The 21,075-nt window shown below is 45.1% G+C and overlaps 1 protein-coding gene across 1 annotated transcript in view; it reads right to left on the bottom strand.

The window, feature by feature from the left end:
- CS (citrate synthase) overlaps positions 1-21,075 on the bottom strand; it is a 52,290-nt gene that overhangs the window by 12,263 nt on the left and 18,952 nt on the right. Inside the window, exons 2-6 of the mRNA XM_075336962.1 lie at positions 20,745-20,792; positions 20,510-20,617; positions 13,936-14,001; positions 13,729-13,860; positions 13,419-13,607 (exon numbers count right to left, since the gene is read on the bottom strand). Coding sequence (XP_075193077.1) covers positions 13,419-13,607; positions 13,729-13,860; positions 13,936-14,001; positions 20,510-20,617; positions 20,745-20,792 — 543 coding nt within the window. The remainder of the gene's footprint in view (positions 1-13,418; positions 13,608-13,728; positions 13,861-13,935; positions 14,002-20,509; positions 20,618-20,744; positions 20,793-21,075) is intronic.

Genomic DNA, 21,075 nt, shown 5'->3' with positions numbered 1-21,075 from the left:
GCTTTTGCTGCAGAAACAGAGCAGTAATGCTGCAGAAAATCTGCACATCAAATCCACTACGTGTGCATTTACCCTTAGAGGTGGGTTCAGGTTTGCACTGCAGCAATCATTACATTAAAAATTAACTAGTTGTTGTCTATGCAATAGTAACCATTTATACAGTGAGATGGAGAAGACACTGACTGGAACAAGCTGTCTTCTTCCTGAACACAGGCAGCATATTTATCCCAGATTTCCAGAGAAGTTTCCATGTGTCCTTTATAGAACAGTGTCAATGAGTCCAGCACAAAGTACGTCAGTCCTCATGCCCAGAGCATACATTAAATACTCTGCATACCCGGTATGGAGCGTGCACATAAAAGCTGATGGGAGGGATCTACCGCAGACTCCAAGGACATTGAGAAGTCACATGAGCCCCAGAGGCTGGATCACCTTAACAAAGGGTTTACAGAACAAGAAGCCAAAGCAAGCTGCGCTCCGGGATCTCCACCTATTCTACTAGCGTGCTAGTGTCCCAACACCACAGCTCTCTGTGTAAATGTATGACAGATCTGTCACAAAGCCAAGGACATTGATGGGTGGAGAGGAGACACTCATGGAAACTTAAGCACCTCCTTCATAAACATAACTAGTGTGTCCTTCCATCACCTTCTACAAGTGTGACCTTGTGGAGTAAAAATGCACAGGTTATATCGAAAGGAAAAAAAGCCATATTTATATACTAACATGAAGCAAAGGGAATGTAAAAACATGTATCCATCTGAAAATCAGCCCTAGAAATGTTACTCGGATGATTTCTTTATCCCTGGTCAGATGAATGGGGCAAAGACAGATGCTCTCGAAGAAAATAGAATTTCTGCAAATAAATCTGCAAAGTGACGACTAATGGTAAATGTTCACATAGCAAAATAGCTGCAGATGTAAGTGGCACATCACTGCAAATCCACAATCAGTAAAACGTGGGATTGCTGCATCTACTGCGCTGCTGCTGTATTATGCTTCATGTTTTCTAAATGCAAGTATGCATTTACTCTAAGGCTATGTGCCCACGGGGAAACTGTCCTGCGGATATATCCGCACGACATTCCGCAGGTGCTCCCAGGAAACAGCACCACAACTTTTGTCTGTTTCCATGCTGCGGAATGTCGTGCGGATATGCTGCATTGAGGATACAGTGCCATGGCTTTGGCATTGCATCCTCAATGCAGAACAAGTGCTGCCGTGATCGGGGAAGTTTATACTTACCTCCATCATGCAGCACCTCGCTTTCCGGCGGCCGGGTCACTGTCAGGCAGCGTCTGGTTCACTGAGCTGGAGGTGGGCGGGCCTGAACTAGCTCCGGCTGTCACATGACCGGAGCTCGTGCAGGCTCCGCCCACCTCTTCCTTCCTGTACCTGGCTGGATCCACCGCGCTGCTACCGCTGCCGCTACACCGGACAGAGAAAGTGACTCGGGTCTCTATCAAGGCAGGCAAGTATATGGGACCCTGCGGAGAAATCCGCTACAATAATTGACATGCTGCAGATTTTTCCGCACGGAAATCCGCACGATTTCCACTGCGGAAAAATCCGCAGCGTGGGCACAGCATTTTCCCAAATGCCATAGAAATGGCTGGGGAGTAGCTGTGCTGCAGATTTTCGGAAAATCCGCGGCTTTTCCGCGAGAAATCCGCGGCAAAATCCGCGCATTTTCCGCAGCGTGGGCACATAGCCTAAGGCTACATGCGCATGCTGCATCTTTTTGTGTTCACAAACGGCAGCCAAAACAGCACGTTGTCAGAGAGCCTGGAAAGGTCACAAAAAATGCAATTGTAGCAACGTTTTTGCTGAGTTTTTCACAACATGCGTTTTTGTGACAAATGTTGACAAAAACGCAGGAATAATGCACATGCTGCATTTTTTTTGTCACAAACATTTGGCAAATAAAACGCGGACAAATAAACTGCAATGTGCGCATAGAAAATCTGACTTCTCATAGGCTTTGCTGGGAAGTCAAATGTCAAAGTTCTGACAACAAAACTGCAGCCAAAAACGCAGCGTGCGAATGTAGCCCTAACTGCATCATCTACTATCATCTACAGTGTGGGGTGTGGAGAAGTTTAAGAAAAGGGTCTCAACATTATTGTGGCTGGGATTTCACACTGGAATTAAAAGGAAAAGTCATTCTGAGCTGACAAAGTACAGGCGCTCTGTGCATCATGGCAGGGCTAATCACATATACACCTTCCCACCTGCTTGTTTTCCATCTAGCTACTCCCTTGTCTGGCTCTATGAAGCCAGAGCTGTCAGAAGAGGGGAGAGTAGAGAGAGGGAAAACAAGCAGGTGGGAAGATGGTATAAATGCTTGGCCCGCCATGATGCACCGAGCGCCTGTACTTGGATTGAACAATCATTCTGTGCTGAGAGTCCCTTTAGAGCGGGCTTTACGCGCTACAACAAATCTAACGATGTGTCGGCGGGGTCACGTCGTAAGTGACGCACATCCGGCATAGTTAGTGGTGTTGTAGCGTGTGACAGCTACGTGCGATTGAACATAAACCCGTTCATCACATACACGTCGTTCATTTCCTTAAAATTGTACGTCGGGTTGTTCAATGTTCCCGAGGTACCACACATCGCAGTGTGTGACACCCCAGGAACGATGAACAGATCTTACCTGTGTCCCGCGGCTCCCGCCAGGAATGCGGAAGGAAGGAGGTGGGCGGGATGTTTACGTCCCGCTCATCTCCACCCCTCCGCTTCTATTGGCCGCCTGCCGCGTGACGTCGCTGTGACGCTGAACGTCCCTCCCACTCCAGGAAGTGGTTGTTCGCCGCCCACATTGAGGTCGTATGGAAGGGTAAGTACGTGTGACGGGAAATAATAGTTTGTGCGACACGGTCAACAAATTGAACGTGCCTCACCTACGATGGGGGCGGGTCACATCGCATACGATATCGTATGTGATATCGTAAGGTGTAAAGCAGCCTTAAGGCAGTCATTTCTGACGAGGCAGCGGATCTAATTTCCCAATCATCAGACATCAAATATGCCACTGATTCTTAGCGCAGCATTGAAGCTGGAACGGTGGCTTTAAACAGATGAAAGAATACAGCCACAAAGCCGTCACATTAAAGGGAATCTGTCACCAGGTTTTTGCTCCCCCACCTGAGCATGGGCACAGTACTACAAAATATGGAACAAGATGGGGGACATTACTAAAAGAGGTTGGCCAAAATTACTATATGCTGCCATTTGTAAAACTATATCACTTACAAGAAAGATATAATGTAAAAAGGAAATAAAGCATTTAACATTTTTTTAGCACCAAAAATGGGATTATATATAGAGATATCTATCTGTATCTATAGATAAATATATGAGATATACCATATTTTTCACTTTATAAGACGCACTTTTGTTACCCCAAATTTTGGGGGAAAGTAGGGGGGTGCGTCTTATAATCCGAATATACGGGGGGGGAAGGTGATTATATATATATATATATATATATATATATATATATATAATTATATGATACCGATAAAAGTGTCACTTTGTCCAGCAATGTGACACCCCCCCAATTGATTTTTTTATGTGCGGCTCATACACCCAGCCAAGTTTGAGACCCCTGTCTTAGGCTATGTGCGCACTAGAAAAGTGATTTTTCTCAAGAAAATTTCTTGAGAAACTTCCGGGAGTTGAAGATTACTACACCTGCGGTAAAAAAAAAACGCACCAAAACCGCGGGAAAAACGCATGCGTTTTTGCCGCGGTTTTTCCGCAGGTTGGTCCCTGCGGTTTTTTTATGCTGAACTGCAATAAATAATATAGATAATCAATAGATAATCGATACACAGATAATGGATAGAGGGAAAGATGGATAGATGAATAGATAGATAATAGATGAGAAAGACCTATATAATGTCCCACCCCCCTGCATATTCTAAGCTGGCACCCTTTAGTGACTTTCATGTGGCACTAAAGGGTGCCTAGCCTTGTATTTAGCCAAAAAATAAATTAAAAAAAAAAAAAATGACGTGAGGTCCCCCCCATCTTTTGTAGCCAGCTAGGGTATAGCAGACGGCTGCAGCCTGCAAACCACAGCTGGCAGCTTCACCTTGGCTGGTAATCCAAAACAGAGGGCACCCCACGCTGTTATTTTACGTTAAATAAATAATTTAAAACAAAAAACGTGGGGTCCCCCCCAAATTGGATCACCAGCCAAGGTAAAGCAGACAGCTGGGGTCTGATATTCTCAGACTAGGGAGGTCCACTGTTATTGGACACTCCCCAGCCTAAAAATAGCAGGCTGCAGCCGCCCCAGAAGTGGCGCATCCATTAGATGTGCCAATCCTGGCGTTTCGCCCTAACTTATCCTGTTGCGGTGGCAAACGGGGTAATATATGGGGTTGATGCCAGATGTGTAATGTCACCTGGCATCAAGCCCTAGGGTTAGTGATGTCACGCGTCTATCAGATACCTGACATCACCAACCCAGTCAGTAAGAAATAAAAAAAAAAAAAAAGACAAAAAAAAGTTTTATTTGAAAAAAAAAACACTCCCCACATTCCCTCTTTCACCAATTTATTGACAAGAACAATCAAATCCGGGTCTGGTGTAATCCAATAAGGGAAGGGGTCCCACCATACCATAGTCACTGTCCCAGTAAGTGAAGAACAGAAGGTTCCCCATTGGCTGGGAGAGTAATGCAGTGACCTGAGCTAACATCAATAGGTCAGCCCAGGTCACTGTAGGGGATGACGAGCGCTGCTGTCAGGAGGTGAGATAAGATCATTACCTGCTGTGATGATCTCCTGCAGTCCTGCCATCAGCGCTGTCACGGCCTTCTATGCCCGCCACGTTGTCAGCAGTATCGCGAGAGCCCGTGACGTCACCGCTAGTGACAGTCTCGGGACGCTCGTGAGACGGGCATAGACGGCAGTGACAGTGGTGACGTCAGGAGGCAGGAGATAGTCACAGCAGGTAATGATCTCATCTCACCTCCTGACAGCAGCGCCAGTCATCCCCGCGGCTGCACGCACTGCTGTGTGTCAGTGTCTGCCTGCGCTGCAGTGTGACAAGCTGCTGATACTGCGGGCAGACACTGACACTGCAGAGCAGGCAGCCGCGGAGCCGGAGCGGGACACAGACTGCACGGACACCTGGAGGTCACACGGAAGTGCTTCTGTGCGGCGTCCAGGGAGTGTGACGTCTGTGTTTACTCTGCTCCGCTTCACCTTCTGTCATAATGACATCACTTCCTGCAAAACCGCAGGCAGCGATGAACATTACTGCAGGTAAATCGCGGCTATACCGAGGGTATACTGCACATCATTTGCTACCTGCGGCATACCCCCGGAATTTCGCGATTACATTACAGTGAATGGAGTGAAATACTGGGGGTATACCGCAGGTACCTGCGGAAAAAAAGTGACATGCACATTTTCTCAAGAAATTTTCTCAAGAAAATCTTCAAAGAATTTTCTTGAGAAAAAAAACGCAGCGTGCACACAGCTATTTTTTTTTCTCATAGGTTTTGCTGGGAAATGTCTACACAAAGATTTCAAACATTTCTCAAGAAATTTCCGCAGCAAAACCGCGGGTAAGTCCGCGGGTAAAAACGCCTAGTGCGCACATAGCCTTAGAGAGTCCGAAATCAGACATGCTGGATCCTTATTTTCCCTGACAATCCTTTGTCAGAGGACCCGAAAGACTGTCAGCATAACCTGCCAATATCAATGTGTTCGGCTGTTAGTCTAATGTGTATAGGGTCTTTACCTACGTGGCCATTTCAGATGGTACAAGAATCAGCATGCAGCCCCCTGGAGCATGGCTAGTGAATTCAGTGCAATAGGCACTTCCTAGTGTCCTCAAATTAGCCCTCTGACGGCATCTATGTGTCTGACAATATTTCATTATCAGGTTTCACCAAGTGAATTTTTCCAAACTGAACTTGTTTTAGGTGTAATCCAATTACAGGACACTTGTTCTGCAAACTACAATCATGGATAAGTTTTGATTTTGTTTTTCTGTTTTTAGATCTTTTAGTCAGACGTTTCCATGGTTCTAAAATACAATGTTAAGCACTTCATAGGTTTTTATACTGTGACAAATACATCAATATTATGGAAAGACTCAGGATTTACAGTATAGAACCTTACTGACTTCTGCATTCTTCCAGATGTCTCAAGCAATCTGAAGAGAGCTTTGTGAGATAAAAGTTATGTGGCAGGAAGTATGGGGGACTGGGGTGAAATGTATTTTGACTGATTAAGCTTCCTTAGGTCTCGTGCGCACATTGCGTCATTGCACGCATTTACGCTGTGTATTGCACTGCAGCGTAAATGCATGCGTCCCCTGCACAATCTATGAATGTGCATGATACGTGCGCACGTTGCTTTTTTGAACTCAGCGATTTGTATGCCAACATTTTGACCCAAATCCGTGCATACTAAAATGCAGCATGTCAATTAGTGCACTTTGGATGCAGCTCCCACTGTCTATGGTGGAGGCAGCATCCATAGCGCATGAATTCTGCTGAAACACTGCAGCCATTACGCAGTGTTTCTGCAGCGATTTGAAGCGCACATGTGCTGTCAAAACGCTGCAGAAATTTCAGAAGTTATGTGCGCACAAAGCCTTAGACTACTTGGGACATCTGGAAGAACGATTGCTCAAAGAAGAAAAGGTGAGACTTATCATGAGTCCTGTATCTGCTAAAAGTAAACCATTCATGTATGGGGGGCTTCAAAACCAAGGGAGGGTGGTTCACTCACAATTTTGTCTAACCACTGCCAGGAATAAAAAAAATGGTATAAATGTAAGATGGTGGTCGAGTTCCTACCCCTGAAGACACCAAATGTGTTCTTAAATATATACATGTGATAAGATATAAAGTAATGTTATGTAGAAATGTATAGTGTAATGTATAAGATGTAGCAGAGTAGAGAATGTTACTAGGTAGAGGGGTAGCAGTATTGAAGATGTAATGTACAGTATGTGTATAGGTATAAGGTGTAATATGTAGTATATAATGTATAATGCTTAATAAGGTGTTATTAGTGTTATATGTATGCAGCTGAAAAGTTAAATCTGCCCGGTGACAGACAGGTGACAGTTGGGATTCTAGGATTAGCCAATAGGGAAAGAGCTACTGCTGAGGGAGAGAAACGGTTGCTGTGAAAACGTCAGTTAGGGCTCAGCCTGTGACAGGAGCAGACCTCAGGTCTGAGGAGCAGCAGAGCCACATGATGTGGGTGTCCTGAAGAGAGGGAGACCAGGACATAGAATAGTGTGACCGAGGAAAAGAGGGAACAACTGAGAAAGGGAAGGAGATTACCGTGACAGAGTGATCTGGTGGAGCCGGGTCAGCGCAATGACAGAAGGAACGAGTGACAGAGACGGGTCCTGGTGCAAGAAGGAGCAGGACAAGGAACGAAGTGAGTGTCTTAAGCGAGAGTCCCTGAGGAGTCTTCAGCAGCTTATAGCTCAGTACAGCCATATTGGCGATATCCCTCTAGGAGACGTGGAACTGCTTGAGGAGGAGACTGGCTTCCAAGGACTGTGATGTAGCACTAGGCTGGGAAGTGAAAGGAAGAAAAGGACTAATGGAGGTTGGAACAACTAAAGTGAGGAATGTGCTTAATGATCCTCTGTGATATTGAAACGTGCAAGAAGATTTGTGTCCGCCATCTTATGTACGTTGTTGATACCATGTTAATGTTCAGTAAAACTACGTTTTTTATGAACTGGTGGTCTCCCTCAATGAACTGTACCATCTATTCCTGGCCGGCCAAAACAACAGGCAACATGCGGCCTGCCAATGCATATAGCCTCTGGAGTGAAACACCACACACCCAGCCAGGACCTCTATTTTCATGTAGCGTGCCGGGGTGCAGCAGATGATTGCCTCACCCACAACTATCACCCCGCGCCACGTTACACTTTGCATAGTCTGCAGGATCAGGCCTTGATTCATGAAAACCAGCATGAAGCGGAGAAGGCTCGATCCACTGTTAAAACTGCAACCATTCTGCGGTCAAAAATGAAGCCAGGCATAGGCACTAAGATGGCGGACAATGGCACAAGTTTAAAAAAGACCCGCCCATCATGGGTGGCAAGAAAGTGAAAATGTGCCAAGGTCCATGGAGCCATCCAAACGCTATACCTGCAGGAGGAGGAACCATGCCTGGAGATGCCAGCCTGTGTTGAACAGTACCCACTCCTGGAGGGCACGATGGAAGGAGAGACCCTCGCCTACCACAGAAAGCTGATGGAGAAAGGACGGCAACTCAAAAGAAACGGGCAGCTGAGCCAAAATAAGCACCACCCTAGAAGAAGGAGTCGGTATATTGAGGTCCATATTGCACTCGTTGTGCCCTGAGTCGGAGGCACAAAAATCCAGGACTCTTGTTGGCCATAGATGCCTGAAAGTTTGGTTTGTTTTTCCCGTTTACTCCACTGCTGGATTCAAGGACTGTGTGCTGTGAGTGGATTCTACACCCTTCCCCAAGGACTTTGCCTTTCCAGCCTGGACTCTGTCCCTATTGCCCTCATGAATTCAACCAGCCCCTGATATGGGCTCTGCTCAGTCCACTATGGACTCTACCCCCATGGACTTTGCCAATGTTTGGGGAAAGTAGGGTGGAAGCCTGTCACTCTCCTCAGGGTGATGACAGGTGGACTGTTAAGGGGCAGGAGGAGAGGAAACAGATGACTCAATGTGCCTGCCTAGTCCATAGTTTGAGACTTTGTGCCGTTTTGAAGTTTCAAGGAAGGAGTGCAACTTGTGAGCCCTTGGGATTTTTGGGCTATTGTTAAATGTTTAAAGATTGTGCCCTCATCTTGTGCTAGGATGGGTGAACACTACTATGGCCTACTTTAAAAACTTGACCACTTGTTCCAGGGTCCCAATCCAGTGGGACTAGGGTCGTACCGATCCAAAAGAGGGGAGGACCTCTTCAGTATCGGGAATGGAGAGTGTCATTTTAAGCGTATATGTAGCCCTGTTTGGTGTCTTACAGGTCCAGACATGGTTGGGGACGGCCATGTTCAAGAAGGGAGGAATGTAAGATGGTGGTAGAGTTCCTACCCCTGAAGACACCAAATGTGTTCTTAAATATATACATGTGATAAGATATAAAGTAATGTTATCTATAAATGTATAGTGTAAGGTATTGTAATGTATAAGATGTAGCAGAGTAGAGAATGTTACTAGGTAGAAGGGTAGCAATATTGAAGATGTAATGTACAGTATGTGTATAGGTATAAGGTGTACTATGTAGTATATAATGTATAATAAGGTGTTATTAGTGTTATATGTATGCAGCTGAAAAGTTAAATCTGCCCGGTGACAGACAGGTGAGTTGGGATTCTAGGATTAGCCAATAGAAAAAGAGCTACTGCTGAGGGAGAGAAACGGTTGCTGTGGAAACGTCAGTTAGAGCCCAGCCTGTGACAGGAGCAGACCTCAGATCTGAGGAGCAGGAGCCGCATGACGTGGGTGTCCTGAACAGAATAATGTGACCGAGGAAAAGAGGGAACAACTGAGAAAGGGAAGGAGATTACCGTGGCACAGAGTGATCTAGTGGAGCCGGGTCAGTGCACTGACCAAACGAACGAGTGACAGAGAGACGGGTCCTGGTGCAAGACACAGCAGGATAAGGAACGAAGGGAGTGTCTTAAGCGAGAGTCCCTGGGATGTCTTCAGCAGCTTATAGCTCAGTCCAGCCATATTAGCGATACCCCTCTAGAAGGGAGAAGACGTGGAGCTGCTTGAGGAGGACACTGACTTCCAAGGATGTAGCACTAGGCTGAGTAGTGAAAGGAAGAAAAGGACTTATGAAGGTTGGAACAACTAAAGTGAGGAATGTGCTTAATGATCCTCTGTGATATTGAAATGTGCAAGAAGATTTGTATCCGCCATCTTATGTACGTTGTTGATACCATGTTAATGTTCAGTAAAACTACGTTTTTTTATGAACTTGTGGTCTCCCTCAATGAACTGTACCATCTGGTCCTGGCCGGCCAAAACAACAGGCAACATATGGCCAGCCAATGCATATAGCCTCCGGAGTGAAACACCACACACCCAGCCAGGACCTCTATTTTCATGTAGCAGACGATTGCCTCACCCACGACTACCACCCCGCGCCACGTTACATAAACATGCTCTAAGAGCAATTTCTCCCAACGATCCAGGAGCAATTGGATGATGAACAATGCTTTTTCCAGCATGATGGAGACCATGTCTCAAGGCAAAAGTGATAAACAAGTGGTTCGGTGAACAAAAACATTGAAAATTTGAGTCTATGGCCTGGAAACGCCCCTTAGGCTATGTGCCCATGGGACAATGTACCTGCGGCTATCCATCCAGCGAAATATCTGCGGTAAACCTGCATATATTTGTGCGACTTACCTGCGGAAGTCCCAGCCCCTATCTCCATAGTGGAGAGGCAGGATTTCTGCAGGAATAATTGACATGCAGTATGTGCGGCTGCGGGCCATCCGCAGCATATTCTGCATCCGTACATACTGCAGCATGGGCACAGCACTCCCCATGTCCCATAGGATAACATGGGGAGTGTGTACTTGCTAAAACCTGCGGATTTAGCTAGAAAATCCAGATAAATCTGCAGGTTTTCCGCGGCGAAATCCGCAGGTACAGAGTCCTGTGGGCACAGAGCCTTAATCTCATTAAAAGGGAATTTGTCAGCAGGTTCTTGCTATGTATTTGGAGAGCAGTATTTTGTAGGAACAGACACCCTGATTGCAGTTAACTCTCACTGGAATATTTTGCGGTTCCAATACAATCAGTGTTTTAATCAGCAAGAGATCACTATAGGACATCTGGCCTTGTACATCCTAGTCCAACCCCACCAATAATTAGCAGCTCTGTCACTACTCAAAGGACACAGAAAGCTGTGGTGTGAGCAGAGTTATACACCACAACTTCGGAGCACTGCAGCGCACCCAGTAAACTAAGTGGAGTCAGGGTCTCTATCCCTACCTTATGGTGCTGTGAGATTGGAATAGCAAAAACCCACTGACCGATTCCCTTTACAAATCTGTGGTCAATCCTGAAAAAGCAGGTGGCCAAAAATACTCAATACTATTTATGGACCTGCATATCTGACATCATACCTACACGGGCAAGTACTCTATTGTTTTGTTCCTTCACCTTCATGCCACATGAGTTGTAGATCTAACTGTGGATTACTTTGTTTGTATTACATCTATTTATGTGATCTCTGATAGACTGTATTTACCGTATAGCCTCCTGATGAACCACATTTTTTATGTGGGGGAAACGCGTCGAGGGGGAGACTTGATATGATATCTATGATGGCTGATGGTTCACCTTGCTAAAAAGTACACCTGGACAGTACCAGTGTATAGCTGCCTGGACTTCTATAGCTACTTGGATCCCTTTGGACTGCACTATTTTAATCAATTTCCATTACATGGCGTTGCCTGAACACATCAATTACAGTCCTCAAGCTAAGTTTGGCTATTTGTGTGATCCTTCTATGTGAACCTCACGATATACCGTATTTTTGGCTTTATAAAGACACACTTTTCCTCCCAAAAATTTAGGAGGAAAATGGGGGGTGCGTCTTATAATCCTAATATAGCGGTACCTGGGGGTCCTGTCTGTGCGGCGATCGGGCGGCCGGGTGCCTGTGGCTGCGTGCAAGCGGCCGGGTACCTGTGCTTGCGTGCAGTGGCAGCCGGGTACCCGTGGCTGTGTGCGGCCGGACGCTGTGTGTGGCCGGGCGCTGTGTGCGGCCGGCGGTCGGATGCCCGTGCGGGCAGCAGACGGCTGCCGCCCTCACACAGGCACCTGGCTGCCGCCCGCACGCAAGCACAGGTACCCGGCCGCTTGCATGCAGGGTGGGCGGGCAGCCTGCTGGCTGCCACTCTGTGCGTGCAGGGCAGGCAGCTGTGCAGCAAGTTACCCAGTTTGTCCGCCGGTCCCACTATCAAATGATGGCGCCGGGAGCGGGCGCAGATGGAGCTCTTGGATGAGAGCTCCATCTGCGCATGCGCTGCTCTGGGAGTCAGCGCATGCGCAGATTGAGCCCTTGGATGAGAGCTGCATGCGCCGCTCCGGGCGACATCACTTGAATCGGAACTGCGGACAAACTGGGAAAACACGACATCGGTCTGCTCCACCACTGAGCCGTCACCGCCACCACTGAGCCGTCACCGCCGCTGCCACCACTGAGCAGTCACCGCCGCTGCCACCACTGAGCCATCATTTGAACCGGGACCGCGGACACAGACACTCACTGCACCGACCTGCTGCACGACTCACCCGCCACTGCTGCTGCCGCCACCACGGGCCACTGCTGCTGCCGCCACCACGGACCCTGCGGCCACTGACCCGCCGCGCCTGCCAGCACAACCTGTGCCTCCTGTGACCCCGCTTCACCACCACTGCTGCCACCCTAAGGTAAGAGAACACCGGAGTATAAGACGGACCCCATTTTTCTTACCTTTTTTTGTGTCTAAATTTGGGGTGCGTCTTATAATCCGGTGCGTCTTATAAAGCGAAAAATACGGTAATTCGATTACTGTGTTTATTGAATACACTTGTATTTCCTACTGTTATACAGAATTGACCCCCTTGGTCACTATTTATATATTATACACTGGTGGTGTGATATTTTATACCAAATAAAGAAAATTTCTATATGGGAATAATGATTTAATCTTCCTGTTAACATAATATTCCCGGAACCCCGAGTCTATTCAATATTAGTTTACAGCCAAAAATACTCAAATGGTTATAAACCCCAAGCACTGATTAGACAACAATGCTTTACCAACAGCGAGGATCTGGCCCAGAAGCGGATATCCAGCATCTCAGGACAAATTGAAGACGTCTTGAAAAATAAGGATCAATACTGCAAATATTGCGTCTTTATGCAAAAATGATGCATTTGTCAATAACAGTTAAAAAAACAAAAACAAACCATGTCATTAACCATAGAAATATCAGACTAAAGATCTATAAATGAAGCAGCAAACTTTGTGAAAACCAATATTTGTGTCAGTCTCACTCAGGTTTACATCTCTAATCTAAACTTATCCTTTTCATGCTTACACAAAAGCTCAGAACCTCAGTAAAAGTCTCTGAAGAATACCCAATTTAGTTTGCACCAAGCTGCCCCCTAAAGGTTGTTCTCGACACCACATGCTTTCAGCATAATTTCTGTACACACAGAATTTTGAGTAGTTCCATCATGCTACGAAGTATCTAGGTTTTAACTAATTATATACTATGAATGGCTGAGAACATCCTTCGCAATTGGGTCATTGGAGCAAAAATCTAAACAAATTTATACTACGCACATACAGCATTTTACAGAGTGAGCGGCGGCCACACCATGGTGATGCCGGGCATGCTGCGCCTCGTCAGGCTGGATCCTTACCTCCCAGTACTTGGCCTTGTTAACGCCTTCAGCATAAGCCCGAGCAAAGTTGCTCTCACTGTTTAGGGCGGTGATTGCAGCACTGAACTGCGACATGGGATGCAGATTGGTGGGAAAGTTGTCCAACATGGTCACGACGTGTGAGGGGAGAGCAGCTCTCTTGGCCCACTCTTTAGAGAGCCAATTAACCTGTCAATCAGAAAAAAACGCTACAATGAAATAGCAGTAACGCACATACAGACAGCAGCACCGGGCTTGTGACATAACTAACGCTCACATTAATCACAGAAAATTTCTACAAGAAACTTACCTGTTCTTGTGAGGGGACCTCCCCAGTGACCAGGAGCCAGAAAAGTCCCTCAGGAATGGGCTCCTCGCCTCCTGGTGCCTTGGGCAGCAGCTTTTGGCATTCCGGGATGCTGTAACCACGGAAGCGGATGCCCTAGAAACAAATATGGAGCTGAGAGTTATAGGAATAAGGCACAATAGGGTAACTCGCTTTGTCTGTAGATCTTACCTCATCAGCATCAAGTACAGATGTTTCATACACTAATCCTTTCATGCCTCTCATGCCTCCATATACCTAGAGAACAGAAAGGACAGATAAGCAGGTGGACACATTTCTTCATTACAAAACTTTATTATAAGAATCATTTTACTATTTAACCCCATAGTGCTCCATGAAGTACCATTACATCATGGCGTGTGTCAGGTACTTTGGAGCAGGCACAGAATCAGAGCCCACATCACATAGGGCAGATGCCGGCTATATTAAGTAGCTAGCATCTGCCTTTAACAGCAGTGACTCTACAAGCTCACTGCTGTTAACCTTTTAAATACCAGCGTCAATCACCAACAGCGTCATTTAAACGCAGTGATCCTGCCAGGACATTAGTTTTGTGCCATCAGCCTCGCCTCCCCCTCAGAGCGCAATCACTAATGGTTTGCTATGATGGATGTGGCGGGCTGACTCCCCCGTGTCAAACAAAAAATCTTTGTTAAAATTACCCTTTTAATACCAAGTTAATGTAAAAACAAAAACAAAGTCACTGTGTTCAGAGACTGAGAGCTGCGTGATCAGCAGTGACAGCACTCAGATTAGCTGAGGCCACAGCTGGAGTTTTCCACTGCCCTCCACCTGTGACCGCAAGTAACTTGACCTTAGGTGACTTCAGTGACTGAGTTCATTGAGGTCCCCTTGGGAAAACTCCAACTGTGGCCTCTGCGAACCTGAGTGACGTCACCGTTGACCACATGGCTTACTCCGTCTCTGCCTGAAGCTCACAGCGGGCAGTCATGTTCCATGAACACGCACTGTGAATTTGGATGTAGAAGAGCTAGGACAGTCGGGAGACCTCATGTGGATTACGTCAGACCTGCAGGGGTGTTTTGGAATAAAATGGTGAAACAGGGTGCTTTTTTGTATCATATGTCAAGGATTTTTTGGGTGTTTGTATTTATTTCTCTTCACTTACAGATTAGTAATGGGGGGGGGGGGGGAGGGTATCTCAGACATCTCCCATTACTTATCTAAGGCTTGGTGGTAGCAGTGGGTTGAGTTTAACCCTTTATTACCCCGATTGCCACCGCACCAGAGCAATTGTGAAGGGCAGGGAAAAGTGGTGGGATTGTCGCATCTAATGGATGCGGCAATTCCGGGCAGCTGCAGGCTGCTATTTTTAGGCTGTGTGGCGCCCAAAAAGCATGGGTTTCCCCAGTCTGAGAATACCAGTCCCCAGCTTTATTTTGGCTGGGTATCAAAATTAGGGGGGTGGGGGGGGGGGGGGACGGTGGTTGGGACAACACGCTAGTTTATGTTTATATATTATAAAATATAATATATACTGCATGCGATTCCTCCTATTTTGATAACACAGCCAACATAAGCGCACAGCTTGGGGGCTGAGGCCTGTAGCCGTGGCTTTATCTGTGCTGGGTATCATAATATAGGGGGACCCTACGCCAAGGAACGCAGGGACAAGAAAAAAAGAATTCACGTGCTGCATCTTTGTGGTCACCACAAAGATTCAGCCAAAAAAAAACCTGCAATGTGCGCAGAGAAAAAAATGAAGCTCTCAGACTGGGGAAGGAAATGAATGCAGTTTGGTAACCAAAAATGCACTTGAAAAACGAGGCAAATACGCAAGAAAAAAAACCCCCGCAGTGTGCGCATGAGGCCTATAAAAAGGTAAGAGCCACAAAGTATATGCCAAATGCATGCATTATGTTAAAGGGAGCCTGTCAGAAGGCATCTCCCTTCATACCATGTTGTCACTATTACCTGCATCTTAAAGCACCACTCCAGAATTTTTTTTTTTATTTTTTTTTTAGTGCTGGAGTAGTTCTTTAAATCAATGTCCCCGTTTTTATATTTGCCCACTCTTGCATTTCCATCCATTTTTGTCACTGCTCCGGTCCCGCAGCACCATCTAGTACCCGTAACTTCTGTCTGGCCAGAGGTCAGATATTAAAGGGGTTTTCCCACTAATAAAGTACATTTTAATCAATAGATCTTGGAATAATAAGTTCCACAATTAGATGTGTTTTTTTTTAAAAAAAAACAAAAACTCCCCGCACAGGAATTTTTTTTTTTTAAATCAATATTTTTTTTTTAAAAGGTTTTCAAACAAAAACAGTATTTTATTTTAACCCCCCCCCCCTACAGAAAACCCCAACACAGGAGGTAAGCGCATTGATATCCATTACATTCATCACATCACTAAATAGATATGTAAAATGGATTCTTCGACATTACAGAAAACGAAATCCACTTTACACCAGAATGAGAACATTCAAAGGAGGCCTAAATGAAATCTATATTATAATAATAATAAAAAATATTTACTCATTTATATGCAGCTATTGATTCCATAGCGCTTTACATACATTGGCATCTCTGCAGTTCTCTTGAGACAAAGCCTGAGCCGGCTACCCAAGATGCCCAAAATTTAAGACACTGTATCTGAAAAGACTGTATATCGTTTTTTACATATTTAAATCAGCCAATTCACTTTACTCTAATATACTCCGGAATAGAGGGGATCTTGTCATCCAACCAATGCTGCGCTATTAGCTTTATAGCCATATATAGCATTCTAGCTATCGCTTTTTTGCCATATTCGCCAATCACCGGTCTTCAATGTACCCAAACACGTACACTAGGGGGGACCGGACCACCCCCACTGCATAGACTATTAATAATGTCAATTATTTCTTTCCAAAAAGGGTCGAGCTTGGGGAATGGCTACATCATGTGAATGAGGTCCGCACACTGGGTTTTGCATATATTACAAAACGTATTACCTCGATTTTACATAAATTTTGGGGTTCTATATTTTTGGTGTATTAAAGAGTTGAGATAACTGATGGGACTTGCTGAGGGATAAATCCGGCACCCTCTCTAAAATTTCCATCCACAGGCCATTTTCAAATGGGGCCAATGACTCCCTCCCTTTAGACTTATACAGGTGTTTTACAGGTATTGAATCTAAGACTACTTAAAATATATTACTAAGATTAGGCCTCCCGAGGTTTTAACCTCAGCAATTCTATTTATAATCCTATTTTGAGGAAGCCCCTGCTCGAGCTGTACTCCCTCTGCTCACCACGCATGTCGCAACGCTAAGTATTGATAAAACTGCTGTCGGGGTAGGTCAAACTCCCCCTGCTGTACAAATTCCTTCAATTCACCGGTTTCCCCCAATATGTGAGAGAATCCCCGTATCCCTTTGCTTTCCCACATAGTAAATCCTTGCAATTTGTACACGTTCGAAATCCATGGGGTAACTCAAATTTAAGTAAACTGTGAGATACTGTGCAGATTCTGAATGAGTCTTATTTTCCCCCACAATTTATGCAACAACATCAAAGTTGGTATACTTTCCCCCTTAAGTGCAATCTGTAGTGCCGCTAGTCCCCCATATAAGTCCCCGGAATTAAGAAATTGCTTTAAGAGTAATCGTATCCCACCGCCTCCCAGGTCATTCCAACCTCTAATATGTTGCAGTTGGGCAGCAATAAAATACGCCCAGGGGTTCGGAGCTGCGAGCCCCCCTCCCCAGTAGTTTAATTCGTAGTGATTTTTCCCCCTAAATCAGTTCCCTGAACAGACCATGAATTTTATAAAAATACCTTTGTGATATCCACACTGGGGAATTATGCAGTATACACAGTAATTGTGGCATGCAAATCATTTTAAGTAAATTGGTACGTCCCACCACTAATAATGGCAATTTTACCCATGTACTCAGCTTATATTGAAACTTTTCTAAAACTGAGGACAAGGTTTAGTTTCTCGTAATCTTCCACTTTCCCAGTTATATTAACCCCTTCAGCCCCCGGGCACTTTCCGTTTTTGCGTTTTTGTTTTTTGCTCCTTTTCTTCCAAGAGCCGTAACTTTTTTATTATTCCGTCAATCTTGCCATATGAGGGCTTGTTTTTTGCGGGACGAGTTGTACTTTTAAATGAAATCATAAGTTTTACCATATAGTGTACTGGAAAACGGCAAAAAAATTCCAAGTGCGGAAAAATTGCAAAAAAAGTGGGATCGTACAATAGTTTTTGGGATATTTTATTCACGGTGTTCACTATATGGTAAAACTGATGTGTGGGTGTGATGCCTCAGGTCGGTGCGAGTTTGTAGACACCAAACATGTATAGGTTTACTTGTATCTAAGGGGTTAAAAAAAATTCACAAGTTTGTCCAATAAAAGTGGCGCACGTTTTGCGCCATTTTCCGAAACACGTAGAGTTCTTATTTTTTGGGATCTATGGCTCAGTGATGGCTTATTTTTTGCGTCTCGAGCTGACGTTTATAATGGTACCATTTTTGCGCAGATGCTACGTTTTGATCGCCTGTTATTGCATTTTGCGCAAAACTTGCGGCGACCAAAAAACGTAATTTTGGCGTTTGGAATTTTTTTGCCACTACGCCGTTTACCAATCAGAATAATTGATTTTATATTTTGATAGATCGGGCATTTCTGAACGCGGCGATACCAAATATGTGTATATTTATTTATTTTTTAACCCTTTAATTTTCAATGGGGGGAAAGGGGGGTGATTTGAACTTTTAGGTTTTTTGTTTTTTTTATTTTTTAAAACTTTTTTTTTACTTTTTTTTTTATTTTACTAGTCCCCCTAGGGGGCTATAGCAATCAGCAATCCGATCGCTGATCGCTATCTGCTGATCACAGCAATACCGCTGTAATCAGCAGATTCACTCACTTTGGTTTTCCCTCTGCTCTCGGCCGAGGGAAAATGAAAGTGAAAGATCATAGCAGCAGGCGTCATCACATGACCCTGTGCTACGATGGCAACCACCGATAGTCACGTGATAACACACGTGACTTCCGGTGGGGGCGGCGGTAAGTAACAAACATGGCCGCGCGCATTTAAATCTTGCTGCCAGACTTTGGCAGCAAGATTTAAGGGGTTAATGGCCGCGGGTGGAAGCGATTCCACCCGCGGCTAGCAGGCACACGTCAGCTGTTGAAAACAGCTGATATGTGTGCCGATCCACGCCGCCTGCCCGCGGCAGGGGGCGGGGCTTAACGGGACACGATCCTGGACGGATAGATCCGTCCAAGGTCGTGAAGGGGTTAATGCCAAGGTATTTAAACTCCGAAACTACTTTTAACCCAGACCTGCTGGCGCTTTGTCGCTGCGGCGGTGGTCAGTGCACAGTGCCGCACAAAAAGGTCAGGTTAGGGACCCACTCAAGAGGTTTGCCGTGACGTGGCAGTGGGCTTAATACAATCTGATCAGAATGGTAACAAAACAACCTCATGTTCCATTTAATAATTTTTTGCCTAGCGGCTTTAGATCATTGTATTTTTGGGATGTGCGATCCATGTCTTTTTCTTCATAGTATGCCAGTTATATTAATGCCAAGGTATTTAAACTCCGAAACTACTTTTAACCCAGACCTAGTATAAATGTGCTCATTTTCTCCATTCCCATCTACCGAAATCAGCGTCGACTTCTTCCAGTTAATCACCAGTCCCGAGTAAAGGCCAAACTCACCATAACATCCATCGCCATTATCAGGGATGACGAGGCTTCTGCTAAAAATAATAGGGCGTCATCTGCGTAAAGTGCAATCTTCTCCTCTGAAAGAGATAATCTTATACATGTGCCCCCGCTATGTGCTGTGTAATAGCCGTGTCTGACCATACAGGGACATGGTCTGATCATAACATCTCCTGGGCCGGGGAGAAAGCAAAAAAAAAAAAAAAAAAAAAAAAAAAAAAAAAAAAAAAAAAAAAAAAAAGAGTATACAGATATTACAGCATAGGATGGTAAAACACTTTCTTAAACATAAATTTGTGATTCCATGCTGTAATGTCTGTATACACTTTTGCTTCCTCCCCGGACCAGGAGCTGTGGTAAGACCAGACCATGTCCCTGTACGGTCAGACATGGCCATTACACAGTACAGGGGCACATTAATAAGATTATCGCTGCACATGAACTTTTTTGTTTTTTTTTTAAGCACATCCAAGTGAGGAAGTTATTATTCCAAGATCTATTGATTAAAATTAACTTTGCTCATGGGAAAACGCATTTAAGTCACAAGTGCTCAATGCAACTGTGTGACCCAGAACGAGGCTCTCAGAATCGCATAAAGTTGTAACCTCCGGCGCTCCATGAAACACTGCAGCTGTCGGCAGGTCACAGATCACCGGAGACTGACCGGAACAACACTGGAAACAGATGAAGATGGCAGAAGGTGCGTAATAAAACAGGGAACTTACATTTACAGCACCACTACAGTGCTAAATAACAAAAAACAACTGCTGGAGTGGTGCTTTAATGCACATCCCAAACAAACCCTTTCAAAAAGGTATGCTGTGCTACTGTTTGGATATTAAAGGGGTGAAGGAACATTAATTAAGATGCATACTATGTGTTGGCAGCAGATTATTAATGGAAAACCTGAAGATGGGCTCCTTCTAAAGTTTTGCACCAAAGATGTTGTTAGCCAAAAAATAAAAAACTAATAAGTCTGCCCCAGTGGGTCTGCATGTATAGTATTACAAGGCATCCAGTAGCCCAAATTAAAGCCTATGAGGATATTTTTCTGGCTTACCATGTCAACGGTGATTTGGCCAATGACGGTCTTCCCATGTTGCTGTTTAAAGTTCTTGATTCTTGCTTGCTCTTTGGGGATGAGGTCTGACAGGACATCTTTAAGGTTCTTTATGAAAACAAAAAGTTAGAAGAAAATAAGCAGAAAATCCTGGACGTTAGTCAAGTGAGAGTTACCAATCACATTAATGTACCCAAGATCAACCCAACAAGGAAACAAAAGACCTAGAGCTTACCGTGGAAGAGCTGGCATGGCGAGCGGCAATCAAAACACAAGGGGAGTTCTGTTTGGAGAAGAAAGAAGAGATTGTGCCCATTATTTAGCTGTTTGGACAGCAGAGAATGAAAATAACATGCTGTTGCCTGCCAGAGCGATTATAAAAAGCAGTCTAGGAAACCCAAGGGATGGGAAAAGCCTCCATACACAAATACGTAACCATTCTCCGAGGAGTTAGCAATACCTGCAGCTGAACTGCAGCATTTTCCAGTCTCTAATTTCATCCAAACAATATGGATCTTAAAAGCCACCTCCCATCTGCTTTGGGGTTCATGGAAGGAAACCTGAGC

The sequence above is a fragment of the Anomaloglossus baeobatrachus genome, chromosome 2 (assembly GCF_048569485.1).
Source record: "Anomaloglossus baeobatrachus isolate aAnoBae1 chromosome 2, aAnoBae1.hap1, whole genome shotgun sequence".
In the NCBI taxonomy this organism is placed as follows: domain Eukaryota; kingdom Metazoa; phylum Chordata; class Amphibia; order Anura; family Aromobatidae; genus Anomaloglossus; species Anomaloglossus baeobatrachus.
This window is presented reverse-complemented; position numbering and strand designations above follow the sequence as displayed.